The 14,117-nt window shown below is 37.0% G+C and overlaps 1 protein-coding gene across 1 annotated transcript; it reads right to left on the reverse strand.

Annotated features, from left to right (window-relative positions):
• Nucleotides 1-212: 212 nt before the first annotated feature.
• On the reverse strand, nt 213-2,474 carry LOC127019385 (CARD- and ANK-domain containing inflammasome adapter protein-like). The gene has a single exon (XM_050901399.1). The coding sequence runs from the start codon at nt 2,472-2,474 to the stop codon at nt 213-215; it is 2,262 nt and encodes a 753-aa protein (XP_050757356.1).
• Nucleotides 2,475-14,117: the final 11,643 nt, after the last annotated feature.

Consider the following 14,117-nt stretch of genomic DNA (forward strand, 5'->3'; position numbering starts at 1 on the left):
GAGTATGAGATTCATGAGAGAAGCAAAAGACTAATCAATACTTAGAAGTTTAACAGTGTCTTTAAGATACTTTTTTGCCATGGCCACCTTTGCTTGCGAACTTAATTCTGCCTGCCCTAACATAATTCTCAATCATACTGGGCAACAGCGCTATCCAAATTACATTAAAAGAGAATTCTGCATTTAAATTTAGAAGTTTTTGCTTTACATCTTCATTTTGTTATTAACATTTTCTTTTTCAGAAGTGTTACAATTTGAGCCTGATTTTCTGTTTTATTAAATTCTGCTACTTGCAATGGGGTCTTTTTGAGACTATTAGCAGCTAGTAAATTTGCTTTTTCTCCTTGTGACCAGTTTACAAGAGAACTTACAGCATTAAAATGTCCAGCCTTGCATGCACAATGCAATGGAGTATCCTTGCTGCTGTCTAAGGCATTAATGGCTGCCCCATAGCTCAGCAATAGATGTATCAAGTCGCTGTGTCCATGTTCTGCTGCAATATGCAGTGCGGTCTTTCTCCAAATGTTTCTGTCATCAATATTTTTATTTTTCCCTGATGTCAGAAGAATTTTTACAATCTCTGTGTTTCCTTTGCAGGCTGCATAGTGCATCGGAGTACATCCATCCATGTCCTTAGCTCCAAATCTTCCTTTTTTAGCTAACAGAACTTTCACAATACTGAGATGTCCTCTCACAGCTGCAGTGTGCAGGGGAGTCTTCTTCTCCTTGTCTTGTGCGTTGGGGTCAGCATTAGCGTTCAGAAGCATCTCTACCATTGTTTTGTCTCCCCTTTCAGCCGCAAAATGCAAAGGTGATTTTGACTGCTTATCCTTAACATTAACGTTGGCTTTGTGGTGCAACAGCTGTTGAGCAACATCAGTGTTACCTCTTTGACTTGCAATATGCAGGGGAGTAACAAACTCTTTAGTGACAGCATTAATTTTGGCCCCAGCATTAACCAAAAGGCCAACTAATGCTCCTTTATTATGAAGTGCAGCAACATGGAGCGGGGTTTCATCGGCTTGGTTCATAAGGTTAATCTCCATCCCGCTGTGGAGAAGCAGACTTGCAATGGAAGCAGCCCCAGCTTGAACTGCCAAATGCAAAGCTGTGTCTGAAGCAGGAGTCTTTATTCCGATATTTGCTCCCTTTTCGATTAGAACTTCTGCTGATTCAGCTTTGCCTGTTTCACACGCCAGGAGTAAAGGAGTGTACTGCATTTCGTTGTAGGCGTTTATATCTGTACCTCTGTCAATTAAAGCTGCTACAACACCATGCAGATTTTTCTGTACAGCTCTAAAAAGAGCTGACTCCATTATGTCAGATGACAAATCTTCAGAATATTCTAGTAGTATTTTGAAGATGGATGGGTGGTTGCTGCTGAAGGCTCTTTCGGCCATGTTGGAATCAACAGTGGCTCCGGCTTCTAGCAGTACTTTTGCGGTATTTTCAGACCCCTGAGAAACAGCATAACTGAGAGCAGTCTGTCCTCTTTCATCCTTTCCATCAGTGGAGGCGCCAGCCTTTAAAAGCATTTTTGCCAGACTGCTCTCATCTTTAAGAGCTGCCATGTGCAAAAAGTTGTGCTGGTTCCCGTAGCTTCTTGCCTCTTCTTTCAGGAGCATCTTCAATATGTGACTGTGATTATTCTGTGCAGCCAAATGAAGTGGTGTCTTGCCTTCCGTATCCAAACTGTACATATAAGCACCACATCGGAGAAGCACTTTCACTGCATCGCCATGGCCTTTCTCAGCAGCCCTGTGCAGTGGTGTTCTTCCTTTCTCATCCTTCACATCTATCTTTGCACCTTTGCTGATCAAATATTCCATTATCGTTAGATGTCCATTAGTGGCTGCAACATGCACAAGTGTTTCACTTGAAGAGTTTAGTGCATTAATATCGTTATCTTTCAATGTTTTCTCTAACTCAGAAAGATAGCCTTTAGCGACTGCATCAAAGATGCGAACATCAGCATAATCTTTTCTAGGTTTTGCTGCCTTTGAAAGTTGAGTTTCTTTTCCTTTCTTCTTAATAGCCCATTCTTGTTTTTTTCTTCTAGGACTGTCTCTTTTTTTCTGGTGCCGCTCTCTGCTATTTTCAAACCAAACCTTGTCTTTTTCGAGTAAATATCCTACCAATTGTCTTCTAGCATCTCCAATGCTTTCGTTTACTTCACTGACGTATTTTCTCATCTTGCTATAAAGTTTTGGCTCCACTTGCTTTAAACATGGATAAAAAAAGAGCCTACAGGCTCGTTCACCTTGAGAAATTAGTATGTCTAAAACTCGGGAGTTCTTTTCTGTTCGTGTCCTGTAGAAACTCATGATCATCTTTTTTTCTGGGGTAAAAATACCATTGTCTATCAGCCAGTTCAGAAGATGGTCTGGGTCGTTTATGCCTTCTACTAGCTCTTCTTTTTTAGTCCTTAGGACTTCAATTGCGTATGGATTTGTAAACAGGCTAGTTGAATGCATGACCGTGTTGCTAATCAAAAAGTGAATTGAGCTATTGTTTGATGTTTGAAGTTAAATATGAAATAGCAAAGCAGGCTCACATCATTTCACACGTTCTTTTCATAGAACTATGAACCATGAACAACCGTTGTAGTTCAGTGATAAATCTTTAAAGAATGAGAAAGAAATCAAAACTCCCTCACCTTTGGTTTTCTAGTTGTTAGAAGTCTTTTGATCTTCTCTGTTCTTCCTTAGCAACAAGTGAAGTTTAAAAACAAAACAAAAATCTGTGATATTGAAAGATATTCCACTTGGAAGACTTCTGGATTTTTTACGCATAATTAGGGAGAAAAAAATGCTTTTGTGAATCTGATATTTGAATAGAAGATACTTGTTTATCGAGTTCCTCTGCTCCTCTGACCAAGCTGGTTTTTGTAGGTGCCTAAATGACCAGTCTATTAAACATGACAAAAGAAAATTCATAGCATAGTTACTGTTGCCATGATTACATACCTTGTATGATCTTAAATGAAAGAGTACACATTGCCAGCTACATAGGTGAAAGCCCTATAATGTAATGAAATAAAAACATAAAGACCTAGATAAAAATAAACTGTATGAGCGGGTAGTTATAAAAGTGATCCAGCCTTTCTAATATGAGTTACAACTTCAGTCTATGAGGTCTATTTAACTTAAAGGCTATTTAGCTTGTCATTCCTGCTGTAACCTGGAGTCTGTCTGGAACTTAATTCTTTTACGTGAGGTGGATCAAGGTGTGTGATTCAGTATGCAACATTTAAAGTATAATTAAATAGAGCTTTAAATCTGTGAATATGTATAGTCTTCAATATGGGTGTAGGACCTTTGAATCTAGCTGTAATTAATTTAACTTATTGGTGTTAAAATTCCTTATGGAGAGAAGGAAATAAAATAATAATCATCTACACATTTTGAAACCAACTGAGAGAGAAATTGAGATTACAGAGTTCTGTGAGAGCTAGAAGTAAAATGAGCTGAAAAGCTGAAAGCTTGACCTTATTTAAACAAATGGGAAATTTTACCATCTGTTTCTTAGTTCAGTGCCCTTTCTGTTGGGTCCTGCTGCCTTTGCATGTATTTTCTTTAATAGTATGTACAATGTGACTGATAAGATTTTTAATTTTTTTCTGTTGACTTTAGTTTTACAAGTAAGATCGCAAAGCTTATTCTATTAAAAAAAAAAAAAGATTTATTGAAGAAATAGCCGGGAAAGGCAAGACTTTTAATATATATTTTGAAAACCAGCCAGTTACCAAGTCAGCAAATTTGACAGCCAATTTAAGAGCCCAATATTTCCTCTGAAATGCAAAGAAGGGCACTACACCAAGAATAGCAAAACCTTTGTCATTTAATTAATGATTGTTAACGCATAACATGGAAAACTATGGTTGTTTGTAGGGAGTCAGGAGGTCTGAATTGTGTTCCCAAATCTGCTAATGACTCAGTCTGTGATCTGCAAATTATTTAGTCTTCAGTTTGACATAACAAAGTACTGAAGATCTATCCGTGTCTTGAGTAAATTAATAGTCCTTATTTAAAGTTTGGTGAAATGGGATATTTATGTCATCATTATTATTGTTCCCATGCAAAACAGAGATAGCAATACTTGATACCTTCACAGGAAAGTTTTGAGTTCTGGCAATGGAGAATGTTACGTGAGTGCTGAGCAGTATCGTTAATATAGCCAGCACAAGAATTTTTGGAACTCCTGAAAAATTTAACACAGAAATTGTGATATTCTTTAAGAGACTATTAGTATGGCAGTAATTTCCTAGTGTTCTGAATACAGAAATTTTACTTGTAAACATGAGAAATGAAAGGGTGCAGTACTCCTAACTGGCCTTGAGGAGGAATATTTGAACAATATATGCAGGCAGCATCTCTTTCAGAGCCACTGTGGGACCTTATTTTGGGAAAATAATCTGCAGCAAATTACTTGTTACTAGATGCAAATCACAGTCTTCAAAATATAATTATGCATTTTTAAAAAAACCCTCTTTATTATAAGTATGTGACTTATGAGGAAATTCTGTCTTAAAACAAGAATCACATTTGACAAGAAAATTTTGGAAGCTTGTTGTATGGATTCATTTTTAGAAATTAGGTTTTAAAAGCCTTTATTTTTTAATTAGTATTTTATCTACTTTTAGAATTAAGCCTTTGTTCCAACAATCACTTCACAAAAAGATTAAAAACCCAAACAGTTGAGAAGAGATTCAGAATTGGCTATTTGAAGCATGCTTTTTGTTTGTATCTTTTTAACTTATTAACTCTATTTATTTGACATATAAATGTTTTAGAGAAGGGAAAAATATTAAGGTTCCACACCTCTTCTCCTTTAATTAAGTGCATGAGACCACAAACGCATGGGATCACCAGGAAGCTCTTCATTAAAAATAAGAATGGCAAAATTTAATATTACTAAAGATCTAAGAAAAGAAATAAGTTGGAGAGAGGAAGAAGCAAATCTTTGGCCGGCTTTGTTATCTTTTACATTTATTTGTTGTCTGAGGGGCATAAAGTGATTTTTTCTTTTTCTGGCTAATTACTTCACAGGCCACTTTTATTTCTGCTGGCTTCTTTAGCTCCACGTATCCAAGGACTGTTCCTTATTAGGTTATTTTGAAAAGAAAATGAGGGGCTTTGCTTCTGTCTTCTTTGTCAGATAGCACTTAGAGATTTTTGTGTTCAGCGGTATGGGTATATAGCAGGGATAAGTAGCAGATCAGCTTATACGCATTGAGGAAATTTTATGTTTTACTCTAGAAGGACGTAGTAAATTCTGATTGGTACTAGTGCAGATGAAGCTTCAATAGTGTCGTCAGAGAAACTTCATGCTGTAGGTGTGCTGGTTGTATTTTAGTTCAGTGTGTTGTCAAGAAGCCTGTAGTGAGTAGATTTTCATGACATAGAAATACTGAAAATCTTCACATAGACCACTTAAGGTCTAATATCATTGTTAAATGCAGAAGTAAAACTGTATATGTAAGATTACCTTAATTCAGATAGATCTATGTATACTCGGCACTGACTTTGTGGGAGGATATGCAGCTGAAAACAACGTGGTAGAGTTTAGAGCAGGCCTTAAAAAGGGCAGGTGATGCTGTTGATAGGAAAGACCTCTGTTTTGGCCTCTGCTGAATAAGTGTCCATATAGGGAACTGGTTTAACCCAGCTGTAGCTGGGAGGCTTGAGCCAGTTATTTCTGACGTGCAATCTCAGTTTTGCTACTAACTTGTGTCCTTGGGCAAATCACTTAATCTCTGTGCCCTGTTTACACAAGCATTAAAAAAGGAAATTTTTTTCTACCTCACAGACATGTCCTAAGTGTTTATTAATGTTGGTGCAGTGCTTTGAAGGTATAGAGTGCTTTGAAGTTTTTGTCCTTTGAAGTATTGTTTTCTGACTTCTCAGAGATGAACATTTATTTCTTAACACGTGCCCATGTTTTCTAGCTTATTTTATGTTGCTATGTCATCATCAAATATACATTTAATTTTCTCTATTCTAATTTCTCAAAGATGAAAGCAACCCAAACTACACCTTGCATATTGTTAAATCACCATGAGGTGCTGTGGCCGTGGGAGTGAGGGACCTGTAGAGGTCACCATTTCTCCACCGAGGCTTTCCCACTCTGAGCCTGGCGCCTGCAGCTGTGGTTCCTGTCTTCTGCTGAAACGGCATGTAATGCAACTGAATGACTTCCAGTAACTTCTTATGTTCTCTAGGGCATTTTCTTGATAAAATTGATGGAAAGCCAAACATTAATAACACGGTTTCACTCACGGTGATATTTTTATGTTTCCCAATGTGTACTTTAATTTCATTTAAGACAATTGTTTGCAGTAATGCCAACTGTTTATTGGGAACATATCTCACTGTAGAATAACTACTCTGTAAGAGATAATAAAGCCAACATCATTATCTAAACATCATGAGGGATGGAGAAATATATCTGGGTAATCAAGGCATTTTCATTAATAAGCATGGCTCACGAATAAAGCATTGTTTTGGATAACCAGAAATCTAAGTGTGGCCTAGCTGGTTGAGGTTGAACTATATTTAGGTATAGCTAGATTGAGAAACAGCAGTGTTAGAAGTGTTCATGATGATGATTAGAGTGTACTTGACTTACTATAACACTGGAAGAGAAGCTGACTAGTCAGAATGTCTGCAAGAGAGACAAAATGTAGTGCTTCGTTTTGCCTAAAGATTAACAGCAGTAAATTAGGGAAGTCAAAAGGGGAGCTTTGGCACTGAGTGATCTTGTTTGTGTTAGTCATATTTCTGTAGAGAGTAGGCTTGGGGCCTTCCTGGCACTGAGAAATCTCTACCCTGGCTGGTATTTAAATGTGAGGTGTTCCCTAGAGTGGTGCTGTCCTCTGAGTGGTACTGGCACACACAGAACATGTGTATCATCAGGGGCCTGAGCAGGGGCCTGCTGGAGGGAGGGGAAAGCTGATCGGTCCAGTCTCACGGCTTGCATCTCAGACTAGCACACTGGGCTCCCATCTTATCCTCTCTGCAATTTATGCGTTGGCAACCACCCCTGCAGAGTCCTGTGCCAGGTCCTATACTTGAAAGAGGTACCTCATAGAAGGCACAGCTTCCCAGCTTTGTCCGCTATTCAGGGATGCTTTCAAAATACTAAGTAGTAATACAACAGCTAATATAATAATTCCGGTATTTTATTCTATTTCCAATACAAGTCACAATGTTATCCCAACACTGTAGTACTATTTCCTCAAGTATAAACAAATGAAGATTGTGTTAAGCACTGCACCCGTACAATGCAAAATGTTCTTTTTTCTGAAGATTAGTGTGTACTTTTATGAAGTTCCCAACCTGGGGTAATTGTAAGTGGATAATACACATCTGCAAAGTGCCACAGATGGCTGTAAATGCTGATAGAGCAGGCTGTCTGTCTGGATTGAACTGTAGGAATGAGGCTTAATGTACATAACTCAGCCAAAGCGAGGATTAGGATTGTTTTTCAGTTTACCATGCATATATTAGTGAAGTTTAAGAAGAGTGACCAAACCATTTTTTTGCCATTCAGGTTTTTGAATAATTAGATTTAAGTATTTTTCCAAAGTTCTTCATGGAATTAACTTGCCAGGTAGTTTTCTGAGAAGCTACATAGTGGAGGTAGAAGGAAAAAAAGCTTTCTGATATATCTTCACAAAGCTAAAGAAAAGCAATGGTCTTGTTTCAGAACATAATAAATAAAATAAAAGTTGGTTTGAAACAAACAGAAAAAATGTTAGTGGTGATGAAATATATATTTAGTTACTGCAATTTTCATAATGCAAAGTAAAAAAAAGTAATATTACAATTTTTGTGTCTAAGTGATGAGTATTACTAGTTATTTGTTTCTATACATATTTGTTCTGCAGAAGTCTTTACTGTCACAAGCTTAATTTAAATTTAAGAACTAATTTGCCTGTTAATCTATTCGCTAAACCTGCACACTAATACTGATTTTACTAATGAGGAGATACCATTTTCCAATTCATTGGCTTAAAGTTGTATCAGTGTCATGATTTTTATCTTATAATTTTAGAAGTTTAAATGTGTCCTTTCAGACCAACACTAATAGAAAGCAGTTATGGCAAAATGCTAGCCCTCATATCATTAGTATAAAATGTAAATGATGTAAAAGTATTAAGTTACTAAATGCTGAGGCAGCTTCAAGGATCAGCAAAACCAAATGGAGAGAGGGCCAGAGTTTTTCTCCAAAATGGGCAGATTTTTTTTCCATTTTAAACCAAACAAGCCCTTGTGGTTTTGAGTCAGGAACATACACTTTATCAGTGAAATCTTACAGAAGGAAATATTTTATAGAAGTTCTTTAACTGTTGAAGACCAAGATCCTCCTTACACCCCCTGTTCTCATCTGGCTAACCTTACTGGCAGCATTACTCCCAGAAGGTGAATACAGCGGTGCCACTAGATCTCCCACAGAAGCCTTTTGGCCAAATTTGCTTTGTAGATGTAGAGTAATTTGTGAAAAACTATTCTGAATTTACACCAGTACGCAAGCAGAATTTTGTTCTTACTGATTATAAAATGCTGTAGATACGACTAGAGACTAATGTGACTTTGAAAGGAAATAATGTTTTGCCACATCATAAACCAGTTTTAATTGCTATTATTTATTAAGTTATTACAGTTAGATGTCAAGCATCAGACACAGTACAGACATTTACCTAAACAATGTCTTGCTAATGAAGTCTCCACACACTTTGAAATTTTGCCCTCCTGAGGAAATTTTTTCCTCCCTGAGGAATCAATTTACAGTAAAATGTATATAAATTTTATTTATTATGTCAAAAGTATTTTCAAATTGATTTATTTTAGTTCCACAGCTGTTTTTTTCTGAACTTGAAGAAATCTACAACTTATTTCAATTCAATGTGGAAAACAATATCAATATTTTTTTATTCCAGTAAGAAAAATTATGTTATAATTACTCTGTAAAAAATGCATTATGTCTTCCGAGTTAGCAATGGTAAGATTTAGTTTCTAGTAACACCACCAGCAGCAGCAAAAAGATACTGTAGTCTTGCAAGTGGGAGAACAGATAGTAGTGAATAGGGGGTCTGTTAATTCCCTCTTTAAACCTATTAGATGGCAATTGAAACAGTTGGGCCTGGCTGAGGCTAATTGGTCTTCCTGATAGAATTCTTGTAATACATCAGAGAAGAGTCCCTGCATCTGTTGCCTTCTCCACAGCTGTCATTTCAGACCTCCATAAGCTTTATTTATTTTTTTTTCTTAATATTCTAGCTTTGTTTCTTGTTTCTCAGTCTGTTTACCTTGAAAATGGTTCCCTGCTCTCTGAGCTTGGGAAGGTGGCCATTACATTGTGAGTGCTTTAGGTTTTTCTTATTGCTGTAGTTTTACAGAAGACTGATAATAATTAGCACCATTTTAAACAATTCTGTGCAAGCTTGTTTGTGACCCTTGCGTGACTGTAATTCCTACCTTACTTCTTTGCTTCTCAATTTTTCAATAGCGTTGTTCACTGCAGTATGGAAAAGCAAGGCAACTCAGGATTAAGAAAGATTCCCTGGCAGCACTGGTTTAGCTTGTCTTTGTTACTTTTTCTTTGTCTAGAATTCTATATTTAGAGAAGAAGTAAGTTGATTTCAGTTATTTCATATTAAGTGGCTAAAACGTAACTTTCATTTAAATTCTACTTGTCTTACTATGCGGCTATCTATCACCAGTACATCTTCACTATTCTGTCTAAATCTCTCTATCTATAGCACTTTCCTAGCCTTTAGACAATTCAAATTACTGAAGGGGCTTGCTTGTAATGACTTTTTTTTTTTTAATTGGTATTTTTTCCTTCCTTATTCTGCAAAAAAATATGGAAACATTTAATATTTTTTTTTCTGATTACCTTTATTATCATTCCATTGTACTCCATCCTGATCAACTAGTTAAAATCATCTTGGATTTTTAGTTGCATTCAGTTTATGTTTGTTGTACATCAAAATGAAGTTTAACTTTCCTGGTATAGCAATGCTAGAAAATCATAGGCATGTAATTATTTCTTTCTTATTGGTGTTTTAATCTGTTCACAATTCTGTAATTTGGTGAGTACCTTTTGTTCGGTTTCACAGTATTTCTCATTGCTAGAGGGTTTTCTGAGACATACAGAGTTGATTCTTTCACATGTTATCTCCTCTTTCCAGTTCTGACAGCTTTCCCTGTCTTCTGTATGAATCCTCTGGCTTTGACTGACTATTTTGGTTCCCCCAGAATGTATGTGTCGTCTTGTATGTCAGGATCTGGATTCCTGTACCTCACATTAGTTCCAGTTCAGCAAAGTATATAAGTATGCATCTAACTATAGAGACGTGCCTCAGTGGAGTGTAAGTTTGACTCCCAGAAACTTTAGTAGGACATTAGCACCTCCTATCTTCTTCTGAATTCTGAATTATGCTTTAACATTAAGGAATTGAGTAATTGGAGCACTGAATCAGGACCTCAGCTATACTCCTGTCTGTTTGACTCCGTGAGAAATACCCTTGTTCATTTGGATAGCTCCCTAAATCACAAAGTCCTGACAACTCCTCCAGATTCATCGTGTTTGCTTTCCTTGGCATATCCCAAAACATCCTTCTCTGTTCAGCTGCACCTGTGATATTCCAGCAGCTCTCTTTGTTCCCAAGCCATTGTGTCTTCCTACTCAAATTTCCATTCAAAGAGTGATTCATGCAGCAGGGGAAAGGCATGACCTAGCTGCCCCCTCAGTTTCCATCGCTTTGCAAATCATGTGCAGTCTCATCTGAACCGGAGCTTTCATTTCAGACTTCTCTATTCCCATTCCTGGAACTAATTCTTTTATTCCTTACTGCTGTAGTCTGCACTGTGAGCAGAGAAATGTTTGCTGCATAAAGAGGCTTTTTTTTTTAGAACTAGCTTTGGTCACAGGAGCAATGAAAACACATCAGCATGGATTTTCTTTCCCCTAGGAATGCCTTTTCTCGCCGCAGATGAATACATATGGTTGTTACCTGTGTCGTAGCTACTCTGTGGACAAAGCACAAGCTTGACTCATTATACCAGCATCCTTTTTTTTTTAATAATAGCTTTCATACTCTGAATGTTTGGTTCTGATGTCCAGCTGGAGACAATTGCACACCTCCACCAACAGTCTTTACAAAAGCTGCGTGCTCTTCAGTCATTCTTTCTAATGCTTTTGATGTCTTCCATTGTCCCCTGTACTACTTTCCTCTTCATCCTTTGAATATTAATACCTTATGCCTTTTTGAGTCTCCTCTCCCACCATTATTCCTCTATCATCAAACCCACTCATTTACTTCTGTCTCCTTTACTATGCAGTAGCATTCCCTATTTGAGAAAGTTTTTAAGGTTTGTTGGTTGGGTTTTTTTTTTTCTTTCCCTTGCCTAAATTTCAGTTCTGGGTTTACAAGACTCTCAGGATTAAATTGTGTTCTCTGAGACTTCTAGGACTCCTGCCAGGTGACGTGGAAGATGCTGAAGAGGCATCTAGACCCATTATAGTCTACCTGTAGGTATATTTTCTGCTGTTATGGTTCCCAGTGAAGCAAACTCTTTGGCTCAATATGTGTGGCATAATAGTACACAGAATAGTAATATGCCCGCTAGGGATTTTAAAAGACCCAGATTAAGGAAAGAATGGTGATTTTTAACAAGTACTTGTGTGGTGAATTAGCTACAATAAGTAAAGAGATGAGCTAGAGAATCAACCTTCTTTTTCCCTTGTGTCACAAGACATAGGGAAAGCTTAGTTTCAGCTGAAAGTTAATATAGCATCATGAAAATGGGATCAACATGACATTAAGAAATGAAAGAAGGGATATTGTAGTGACAGCTCGAGCTATATTAGTAACTTCATGTTTAATTCAGTAAAATATCACGATTTAAAATTTATCTGAAGCACCCAGAGTTTGCTGTAGAATTCAGAGCAAACCCACTAGAGAATATACATGGCCATGGCATGCTTGCTAGGAATATTGGCAAATTTAGCTTAATAGTAGCAGATTGCTTCTCAGATTGGCACTTTCCATACTGTTTTCGCTTGGTACCTGTATTACTTTCTTTTTGAATCTTTTAAATCAAAAACTATTAAAGAACTTTTGTGCTCTGTAGGCTTGCTTTTTGTTAGTTTATTTTACAACAGGTTGCATTAATGTTATCTAGATGTGACTTTCAGTTTTGCATGGATTGGCACCAAAACCACCAGGATGGTAGTTTGTTCCCCCTTCCCCTCTTTTACTCACTGGCATAATTTCCGTCCAACAAAGCTTTTCAAAAATAAGGAAGGAAAAGACCTTCCTGTACAAGCTTCCTGTGAATCCTATCCAGATATAAAAGACTTGTGTAAAAGCTTGGCAGGCAATCCCAGCATATGCCACTTAGTGACTTCCTTATTTTATGCTATCATTCCACGTACAGCAAATGAATCTGAAAATCAGAGTAATTTCCATTCATTTTCAAATAAGAAATTTTAAATGGTAAATTTCCTATCTGTGTATAACGCCCACATTTTAAATTAAAAGTTTTGAATGCTGACAGGATTAGTCATAGGAAATCCTGTATGAACATCCAGCACTTAGGTTGGACCTTCCCCTAGATCACACCATAGAAGGAGTTTGCAGGAAAACATTCTGTTACTCTTAAATACTGCATTGATTTTTAACCCTTTACATGCCATTGCCTCTGGTATGACAGTGCTTGTTTTTGAGAGCCCATTTCCCATTTTCTTGTGATTGAAATGGTATTGAAAAACTATATATTTCAGTGCTAAAATTTTCTGTATTTTAATAATATACCAGTAGCATTCTATAGATACATGTGTATACGTATACACCCTCCCCCATGAACACCAATAGTCTTCAGTGTATGCTATTCAGAAGAAAATTAATTTGAATAAAAAATATTGTTTTAGAATATTATATTGGATATAAGGGAACCAAATGCTTCTAATAGCAGGATGTAGAATTTCTTTATAGTTGCATACATATGGTTAATTCTCATACCAATATATTGCATAAAATACTATATACAGTATAAGTATTTTAAAATATTCGATGCAAAAAAAAAAAGTGTTCACAGAAGCACAGTAAGAGCTTTGACACATAGGCTTTGCTGTGTGCAGTTATGGTGGTTAACCCATTACCTTTCCCACCCTTCTGCCCCTACCACTCCCAGAGACAGGGCAGTCGGCTGGGATATGTGTATGCGGCTCAGCTGATCCACAGCACAGTGTACTGGCACAGGACACTGCCATCAATGTGTGACCTTATGGAGGGGATAGTAGAGACCTGTCACCCATCCTCTTCTGCAGCTGTCGTTAGAAAAGTGGCCATCGCTGTCAAGCAACGTAATAAGCGATTGCCAGAGGTAAAATTTTAAGTTAGGTCTGTCAGCTTACATTCATTCTCTGTTCCTGAGATACATGCTGTCTTGGATAAAAGTGAGGCAAAATAGCAATTGCCACAGACAGCAATTCACGTGCACCTTAGGCGCTATGGAAGTTGTCTGTGAATGGCAGTGGGACTACCACTGTGTTCAGAGGAGGGTTTACTGGACATGAACTTCAGTGTCAGCAGTATGTTACTACCTTAAAGAACAGACTTGTACCATGATGCTGAGAGGGCAAATATATTAATATTCACATGTTAATTATCAGCTTCAAACAAACTGTATAGCTCAGTAAAAATGGAAAGCTAAAAAAGCCAACATAACTTTGTAAATTAAACCATAACACGGTCAAGGCATGAAAGTAACATATACAGCTATGTTGCACAGAATAATTTTCATATTACATGGGTGAACCAACTTTGATAGTTTCTTCATCTTTATTTAAAAGGAGCCATCCCACAACGGACATTATATCTCTTTAAAAAAAAAATCCTAGTTATAATTTTCATTTAGTGGGAAAATCCCACACATGTTGAGTTACTGTGGAACAGCTGGCTTAAATTAAGGTTTCAGACTTAAGGAAGGAATCCCAGAGTATAAAGTATCAAATAATAGCTGAATTCAAGATTAGGATGACGCTTGTGATGTTAGGCATGGCAAACATGTATTAGGCAAATGAACTTAAAGAATCATAGGTTTTTT

Source organism: Gymnogyps californianus, chromosome 8 (assembly GCF_018139145.2).
Source record: "Gymnogyps californianus isolate 813 chromosome 8, ASM1813914v2, whole genome shotgun sequence".
Taxonomy (NCBI): Eukaryota; Metazoa; Chordata; class Aves; order Accipitriformes; family Cathartidae; genus Gymnogyps; species Gymnogyps californianus.

Excerpts from the sequence above, each read along its gene's own strand:
- LOC127019385 (XM_050901399.1), bottom strand. The coding sequence starts at position 2,474 with ATGCATTCAACTAGCCTGTTTACAAATCCATACGCAATTGAAGTCCTA.